The 9,344-nt window shown below is 39.1% G+C and overlaps 2 protein-coding genes across 5 annotated transcripts in view; both read right to left on the reverse strand.

Moving 5' to 3' along the window:
• Positions 1-2,026, reverse strand: part of LOC139971876 (sialate:O-sulfotransferase 1-like) — a 14,611-nt gene extending 12,585 nt beyond the window's left edge. Inside the window, exon 1 of the mRNA XM_071978668.1 lies at positions 1,648-2,026. The gene's annotated coding sequence lies outside the window, so the exon portion shown is untranslated. The remainder of the gene's footprint in view (positions 1-1,647) is intronic.
• Positions 1-9,173, reverse strand: part of LOC139971878 (sialate:O-sulfotransferase 1-like) — a 13,811-nt gene extending 4,638 nt beyond the window's left edge. The window contains exons 1-6 of one of the 4 annotated variants that reach the window (XM_071978671.1): positions 9,033-9,173; positions 7,529-7,780; positions 7,142-7,219; positions 5,956-6,042; positions 4,653-4,853; positions 2,543-4,318 (exon numbers count right to left, since the gene is read on the reverse strand). In XM_071978671.1, the coding sequence (XP_071834772.1) occupies positions 3,885-4,318; positions 4,653-4,853; positions 5,956-6,042; positions 7,142-7,219; positions 7,529-7,757 (1,029 nt within the window). In that variant the 5' untranslated portion in view covers positions 7,758-7,780; positions 9,033-9,173 and the 3' untranslated portion in view covers positions 2,543-3,884. Of the gene's footprint in view, positions 26-2,542; positions 4,319-4,652; positions 4,854-5,955; positions 6,043-7,141; positions 7,220-7,528; positions 7,781-9,032 lie in introns of those variants that run through there. The other 3 variants (XM_071978674.1, XM_071978672.1, XM_071978670.1) reach the window with 3 other exon arrangements.
• Positions 9,174-9,344: the final 171 nt, after the last annotated feature.

Below are 9,344 nucleotides of genomic sequence, written 5' to 3' on the forward strand. Positions count from 1 at the left end.
GTAGCATCCATACAAGAGGTTTCTGCTGAAATATATGCAAAAACGATCATATGGAAGCGTTAAGTTGCCGACTTATCTTCACCTCCCCACCACCTGACTCCGCCCCTTCCTTCGGGAGTTATTCTAGAAAGTCAGACTGGTGTGGCGTATGAAATAAATGTTGTGTAAGACAAAGGCAAAGTAATGAGAAATGTTACGTAAGACATGGAAGTTAAAGTCCTTTGAATCTGTTATTTCGTATTTCCCTTGTTCCTAACTATTACCTCCTATGGTTAAAGGTTACTGCCTCTACACCCCCCCCCCCCGCCTCCGCCCCGCCCAGCCTCCCCTCTTAATAGTTAATAGGGATGAAACTCGCAGATTATAATGAAACGGTTGGCTCCCCGTGGCATGAAGGTAGCATCCATACAAGAGGTTTATGCTGAAATATATGAAAACGATAATATGGAAGCGTTAAAGTGCCGTTCAGGCTGGTGTGGCGTATGAAATAGATGTTGTGTAAGAGTAAGGCAAAGTTAAGTGAAATATAATGTAAGGCATTAAATCCTTTGAAAATACTGTTTCGTACTCCCGTTGCTCCTATTAACTCCTAGGATTAAAGGAACTGTCCCACCCCCCCCCGCCCCTCCCTTCTCTCATCTTCATAGGGATGGAACTCGTTAATTATAAAGGAAGTAATTCTTCACCATGTGAAATGGCGTCGCCAAGCTGGCCTGAGTGGTTTCGCTCCTTCATCTCCTTCTTTGGCCTCGGCGTATGGTTGTTTTTCATGTAACGTACATTACTCGGTTCGTGTACATGTTGATGTTGGTAGAAGTCCCGTCCATCTTTCAGAATCTGTTGATCTGTTACAGCCATGAAGAATATAACAGCGACCACCAGACACATGGAAACGATGATAAACTTGGCGCTCATCTTTCAGCTCACGAAGTGTATGGCTTAAACAAGAAACATTTCATCGTTAATAACACAGCAAAAATATAACCAAAATAAAGCTTAACCAGCTTGTATTAATTTTTTTGCAGGAAGTTATTTTAATTATTGACGGGTATATAACCTATTTGTCCTCTATTCCCCCCCCCCCCTCAACTCCACCCCTTCCCAACTCCACCATGCATTACGTCGTTCGTTATAATGCCTAAACGATTTTTTTTTAAATTATTGAAGGGTATATAACATTTAATATTTTTTATTGGAGGAATTGCACAACCTGCAGTTATTGGCAGACTTGTAGCACTATAGTTTGTACTCATACTCCAGTAAATTTTCCGCATTATACTTTACTCAAACACCCATGTATAATTTGTATAAAGTGTATAAAGTGCTAGATTGTAGGCCTACTAAATTGTAATGCAGAATAGCTTAACGTGTAATACCGTGATTTTTGTATTCTTTTCAGTGTTGTTATCATTAAAAACTTGTTTCTTTGTTCATTTTTGTTAGTGCAGCCATGTTTTTTGTTTCTTTGGTAGGGGGGTGGGGGAGGGATTCGCTTAAAACCCTTCCCCACTTTCAAGAGGCTAATTATTATCCTTATATATGATTTCTTTCATAGACATATATATATATTATGTCACTCCCTGGCATGTCGACAGATATTGATATAGTGGCTTAAGTAGTAAAAAGAAAGAAAATGTTAGGTCTTACTTTCATGAAAATGTCTTAAGTAGACGCGTCAAGGACAACAGTACAGATATCTGCTTCAGTCGGTATATGTCAACGATGAACACATTATAACTGTCTGCATGTACATGTATAATACACACAACCGTATAGTTCACACGATCTCCGACCCGAAAATTTCTTCTTCAGTTGTATTTCCATTTTCATTGTTGTGTTGGAATTACAAACAATTCAAAATCCGCACCTAAGGACTCGACTTTACTTTGCTAAATACTTTCGTAAAGAAATGCGGCCCAAGAAACCAAACAACGTCGACAAGTACAATCTAACCTTGTGAGGGGCTATAGTTAATAAGTATAAAAATCATTGAGAGACTCGAAGCACCACATTTTCCAACCAGTATGCCCGCTCGCATATATCCATATGGAAATGTTCTTGGCTGCGGAAATTGTGATTGTTTATTTTTCATAGGGATGTACTTCCTAGCCGGAAGGAGCCCTTGAAAATTCGGTGAAAGTATGCGGCATGGTTAACAGGTTGAAAATTGAAGCCTCATCAGCAGGACTGTACAAATACGGTAATAGTATAAGGAGCATGTTTAAAAGGTTGAAAACTGATTGATAATTTCGTCAAAGAATGGAACAGAACATGATTTGGGGAAGACGGGATACATGCCGGTATCGAATGTAGACAATGGCGACCGGGGTCATGAGGCCAGGACAGAGTCACTAGAAACAGAGACAGAGCGAACCAATCGACACTCATGCACGTCTTTTCGACTAAAATTCCACATGTGAAATCGTTAGGGCTGCAGGTACTGGATGCTGTTGCCTAATATGGCTTTTGTTCTGATGCTAAAATTCCACAGGTGCTGGTAATGGGGAGGTGCACTCTGAGAGGATTACAGAGGCTTTCTATTATTTTGTTAATCTTGAAATGTATTTTCTAAATGAATTTAAATTGCTAAATGACTTATGAAATTATACCTCTAAAACATAGGTGGGCAACCTTTTTGAATGAATGGGCCAGATATAAGGGGTGAAAAATTGACTGAGCCGCAACTAACCAACGACCTGCTGTTGATTTCAAACCTTTGATTCCGAGGACTTTCAAGCAATAGGTGTGTGTACTTAATCTGTATTCACAAAAACATAATGTTAATACAGTAGTTGGTAATTAATGGGGATAATAGGCCTACCTGACAGCATCATTAGTGCCGACAAATTCTAAGCAGCTAAAATAGATTGATTTTTTTCTTTTTCTTCAGACATCTCACGGGCAGCAAAAAAATCACTGGCGGGCCGCATGTGGCCCGCGGGCCGTAGGTTGCCCACCCCTGCTCTAAAAAAGCATGCCGCAATATATCTATTGTTATTCATTTACATTGTTTTTTCTTCATTTCTTGTCTTCCTTTGTCTTAAGGTTTTACATGTATGAAACAGACCAACACACAGGTCTGGAGGCAATAGTTGTTTTTCTCATCAGTCAAAGAACGTAAATAACACATTTCTCTTCTATAGTTTTCATAAAAGTTAGCTTTCTCTAGACAAATTAGTACTTCTTTATCATATAGTTCGTTTCTCAAAGCTTTTATGACGTATAGCATGTGTTCAAAGAGGTCTTGGAGTTCACCCTTAACTGCAGAATTTTGTTTCAAATAAGGTTAAACAGCATCATGAAGTAGATATTAAATATCCGTAACACATTTAGTACACATAGAAGCTGTTATACACTGCACCTTTGTTTCCTTAAACGTTTAACTGTCCTGACTAATTAGCAATTTTACGAAACGCGCCAAGTATATCAATGAGACATTATCGTAGTTATAATCACTCACATATATGCTGAATACAGAACTATAGTTTGAGAAACAAATATTTTTTTAAAGAAATCCGATGTTTTCGTCATTGGAATTGAATCTTTATTCCAACGCATATCTTGAAAATAATTCCTAAAAATAAATTCGATTTATTTATTTATTATTTATTTTTTTGTCAAATCGATCAAATAATATCAGTTTTTAACAATAAATAATTATAACTTAAAATAATATTTGAAGTTAAATACTTTCAAGTAAATCAAAAACAATTATATAACTTATCTTATTTTGATATTTATTAGTAACTATATATATTAATAACTTGAATAAATCTCATCGAGCAGTAGGTCATTTTTTTTTCTTTCTGTATCCTTCCTTTCGTCTATGACTTAAGACCGATGTTACCATGAACATAATACAACTAAGGCGCAATATTATACTTTTAATGCACTAATCGGTTACAAAATGTACACTCATTTATGGTGTCATTAACGTTAAGTTCCATGATCTTATCGGACACAATTTGTAAGTTTCTTTCATAAGATCTCATTTTCGGACCACCATAGCGTTCCATCGCCTTCCTTGCATTTCCTATCGCACTGTCCACTGCTATAACAACATTTTCTTTAAAAGAATCAAAGGGCATCGAATATGGCTGTCTATGAAAGTTTCCTTCCCTGTGTAACATTGTACATTGCAGTCTTTCTTCGCGTACAGTTGCATTGAGGAAATGTGCAACGCGCCTTAGTTGCTTGGGCAGATCCTCCAACAAGTCTTCGTAGTAAACTACCAACCTCTTTGCAGCGGACATTTCCAAACCTTTCTGAATCGTCTGCTGCCATCGTCTTGCTGCCCATCTGGCATACGTTGCCCAGTCTATATAAAGATCAAATGAAAGTAGTGGTTAATAAATTAAATCATAGGAGTATATATATATATATATATATATATATATGGTTATATATATATATGGTTATATATATATATGGTTATATATATATATGGTTACATATATATGGTTATATATATATATATATATATATATATATATATATATATATATATATATAATTGAAATGGTGGAGGCTGGAAGTTTATTCATTGTTCTTGATTTTCCAACTCATTACGATATCAATTATATATATTCATATGCATTCAGTCTTTTACCTCCATTTCATATAAACTACAAAGAGAATCAACATTGATTTACGTTCTGAATTGAAGATTTTTGATGATATTTTTCCTGTGTGATTTCCTTTAGCTGCTATGCGTTTAAAATCAGCTGTGAGGGCGCTGTAAGGATCGCGGATCAGTAGCAGTACCCCGTCTGCTTTCTCGTGCATGTCGGTTGAATGCGTCTTTACAACGATGACGCGTCCACTTGTCGGGGACTCAGATTCACCGAGAAAACCTGACGATATAAAAATCAGATGATTGAACTGTTTGGTCCATCGGCTAGTTTCAGTCATATCGGACGTGCCCAGCCTGGTGGGATGCACAGAACTAACATAAAAAGTGGAACATTAGTAATTAATTAATTGATTTATAAAGAGGAACAATTATCGGATAAGTGAAGTAAGTTTTCAAAGGGCTGTTGGAGAATGTTCAACCCGTTAGCGTCATATTCTTTCATGTTTATGAACAGGGAACTAAGAAATGGGTGAGGCCGAGGAGGGATTGGACACAGCCTATATCTGGTTTGTACCTCTATAGAACCTTCAAATGAGTTAACAGGCGGACAATCTCATAGCTTTCGAGTATATTCACAAAACACACCCGTATACTGTTGTTATTCCAAGAAAGGTAGTTTAAAAACTATGTATAGCCCTATATATGTAAGTTTATGTCAGTACATGAACATAATTTAGGGCAAGAGGAGTAACAAAACATGAAATCTGAATCGATCTCAACTATGTTAGAAATACCAGATGATCACAGGGATACATGATGCAAAACTGGTACTTCAAAGCTGTTCACAAAAAACAGGTAATTTGTAATGATTATAAACTAAGCTGTTAATATGGCCAGTGCACATGAATGTTTTTCCTTCTCTTCCTCTCCCCTCCTGTCACCTCCCCCTACCACTACCCATCCAGCCAAACAGCCAACTCCCACCGACTCCCGTCAACCGATCCCTGTTGCACTCACACGAAATGATCTGTGTGGGCTAACACGAAATTAAACCATAGAATGAAATGCAAACATTTTGTTATACATATGACGGAGTATGACCAGACATATAACGAGACGAGATATATGACATAAGACGAGACATATGACGAGGCATATGGCATTCTGACGAGACAATTGAGATATCATGAGATATATTACATATGACGAGACAGCATTATGACGAGACATATAGCGATACATTTAACTACATAGGACAACACACTCGTGTTTAAAATACGGTACGCGCTTTGTTTATTATCTTGTTTTATAATTAGGTGTTAATGGATTAATGTCATTGCTGAACCGAGATATATGATAGTTGTTTCAAGAATTGATCTTACCGCCGTTTAGAAGCCTTTTGTCCCTGTACATGCTACCGGTGTAGACTCCAGTTAACCTTTCAATCAGGTATCTCAGCCACGTATTTCCTGAGCCACAGTGGCGGCGGAACCGGGGGGGGGGCTTGGGGGGGCTCAGCCCCCCCAATAAAAAAGTTGAGGGGGCAAATGCTTGATTAGCCCCCCCAATATTTACCAAGGCTCCGAAACGTACATCTGCCCATTTTTCAATGCATACTTGTCGATCTGTCCGATGCACACGTATACTCTATAGGTGTAATAATTTTAGTAATTGCTGGGGGACCCTCGGCCCGTCCCTTGGCTATAGACCACATTGTCATCCCAACCGCGTCTTCACGCCCCGTGAAAAGTGGAAGCAGTGAGTGTGAGTACCGGTAAGCGTAACACAACTTCGTCTTAGGCCAATGACTTGCCTCATTTCAGCCAGTTCTCCAACATCCCCTTACTTAGTGGCGGATCGAGCGTCCATATATACAGTCAGGGGCGGATGCCCCCCCCCCCCCTGACGGACTCAAATGGACTGCTGGCGCCCTTTTCAGCTTTTCACTACTTTTTACTTATTCGCGATTTTTGACTATTTTATTGCGCTCTCATATACCTATTGACATTTGTCATATTCTGTCGGTGTATTTTCCGACAAAATGGCGACGACACCTATTTATTCTCCGTTTATCTGCAAATTAGCAAGGCCCCGGAAAGGGTCATTTCCTGCAATCTCGGGAGTATCTTTACTCAAAAATTTTCTGTACGCTCCGCGCCAACCTGTGGTGGCGCTCCGCTTAGATTGTGTCGAAAGCGCCCCTACAGACCATTCTTGCCCCCCCGACCAATACCCCTAGCCCCGCCACTGCCCTTACTACACTCAAAAACGTCTTTGCGAGTACACTACGAGTAATAGCTACTCTCTTAAAACACCATCGAATATACAAATTACAATGTTTTTACAGACTTTACGTGCAATCTGAGAAATTGCAGGCTTGAGACCCATATTTTAGGGCCAGGTATTCGCAGCATAAAACACTCGGGAAGTGCCGTTTCCGGCCATCTGGGGGTTTGAAAAAACCCAAAATTTTCTTGTACGCTCCGCGCCAACCGATGGTGGCGCTCCGCTTAGATAGTCTCCACACATTAGCCCCCCCCCAATAATTTTTCCGTTCCGCCGCGCCTGCTGAGCCAGGTGCACTAACCAACAAGACAAACGGTTGGCTCCCCTGTGGCATGAAGGTAGCATCCATACAAGAGGTTTCTGATGAAATATATGCAAAAACGATAATATGGAAGCGCCGACTTATTTTCACCTCCCCATCCCTACTCCGTCCCACCTTTTCGTTCAGGCGGATGAAATAAATAGTGTAAAAGAGTAAGGCACAGTTAAGTGAAATATTACGTAAGGCATTTATATTTAAAATCCTTTGAAAATATTTTTTCGTTTCCCCGTTGCTCCTATTAACTCCTAGGATTAAAGGAACTGTCCCAACCCCCCCCCCGCCCATCCCCTACCATCCCCTCTTCATAGGGATGGAACTCATCAATAATAAAGGAAATAATTCTTCACCATATGAAATGGCGTCGCCAAGCTGGCCTGAGTGGTTTCGCTCCTTCATCACCTTCTTTGGCCTCGGCGCATGGTTGTTTTTGATGTTACGTACATTACTCGGTTGGTGTACATGTTGATGTTGGTAGAAGTCCCGTCCATCACTCAGAATCTGTTGATCTGTTACAGCCATGAAGAATATAACAGCGACCACCAGACACATGGAAACGATGATAAACTTGGCGCTCATCTTTAAGCTCACGAAGTGTACGTCTTAAACAAGAAACATTTCATCGTTAATAACACAGCAAAGATATACCCAAAATAAAGCTAAAACTTGTATTCATTTCTTGTAGGAAGTTTTTTATATTATTGACGGGTATATAACCTTTTTGTCCTCTAATCTCACACCCCTCAACCCCCCCCCCCCCCTCCCCAATTCCCTCACAATTCCACCATGCATTACGCCTTTCGTTATCATGCCTAAACCCTGTTTTTTAATTATTGAAGGGTATATAACATTTTATCCTCAGTGCCCCCCCCCCTCGCCCCACCCTACCACACTACTCTTCTCGTTGTGTGCCATCAAATAATTTCAAGTTCATGTTGCCGCACATTTCAGTTCCCTCTCTGATCGAGTGAGAGTTAAGTTGACTGTTTGATTTCGACGTGTTTTGATGTCAATGTTCGTAAACACAAGCAGTTGACGAAAATGTCGACATAAGAGGAAAGCAAAGTCAACGTTTTGGTAATGTTCTTGGTTTCTTTTCATTCATTCTTCAGTTAAGCCTTTTGCGTTCATAAATGAAAAACCACGTTGGATTCAATTCCGATTCATGATCGACTTGGCATAGGTTTGGGACCGACTTCTGATTTTCACTGGGGTAAACAAAACAATGCACACGTTATAAAAAACTTAAAACATGTTAGATTGACGGTTATATTGTGTGAACATTACATATTTGGTATGAGAGAAACATAAAATTTAGGCAGGTTTAATTGCAACACGTTTTCCCAATATTGCCATGTGTACGGTAAGTCCTGACTTGACTAAAAGTTATATTGAATTCAGAAATGATTGGAGAAATTGTACATCCTGCAGTTATTGGCAGACTTGTAGCACTGTAGTTTATACTCATACTCGAGTACATTTTCCGCATTATACTTTACTCAAACACAAATGTATAATTTGTATAAAGTGTATAAAGTGCTAGATTGTAGGCCTACTATACTGTAATGCAGTATAGCTAAACGTGTAATATCGTGAGTTTTGTATTCTTTTCAGTGTTGGTATCGTTGAAAACTTTGTTCCTTTATTTTTAATTTTTAGTGCAGCCATGTTTTTCGTTTCTTTGGTGGGGGGGGGGGGGAGGGATTCGCTTAAAACCCTTACCCATTTTTAAGAGGCTTATTATTATTCTTATGATATCTTCTATAGACATAAATATAATGTCACTCCCTGGCATGTCGATATATATTAAGATAGTGGCTTAAGTAGTAAAGAGAAAGAAATGTTAGGTCTTACTTTCTTGAAAATGTCTTAAGTAGACGCGTCAAGGACAACAGTACAGATATCTGCTTCAGTCGGTATATCTCAATGATGAACACATTATAACTGTCTGGACGTACATGTATAATACACACAAGCGTAGTTCACACGATCTCCGACCCGAAAATTCCTTCTTCAGTTGTATTTCCATTTTCATTGTTGTGTCGGAATTACAAACAATTCAAAATCCGCACACAAGGACTCGACTTTACCTTGATAAATACTTTCGTAAAGAAATGCCACCCAAGAAACCAAACAACGTCGATAAGTACAATCTAACCGTGTAAA

This window comes from Apostichopus japonicus, chromosome 8 (assembly GCF_037975245.1).
Source record: "Apostichopus japonicus isolate 1M-3 chromosome 8, ASM3797524v1, whole genome shotgun sequence".
Classification (NCBI taxonomy): Eukaryota; Metazoa; Echinodermata; class Holothuroidea; order Aspidochirotida; family Stichopodidae; genus Apostichopus; species Apostichopus japonicus.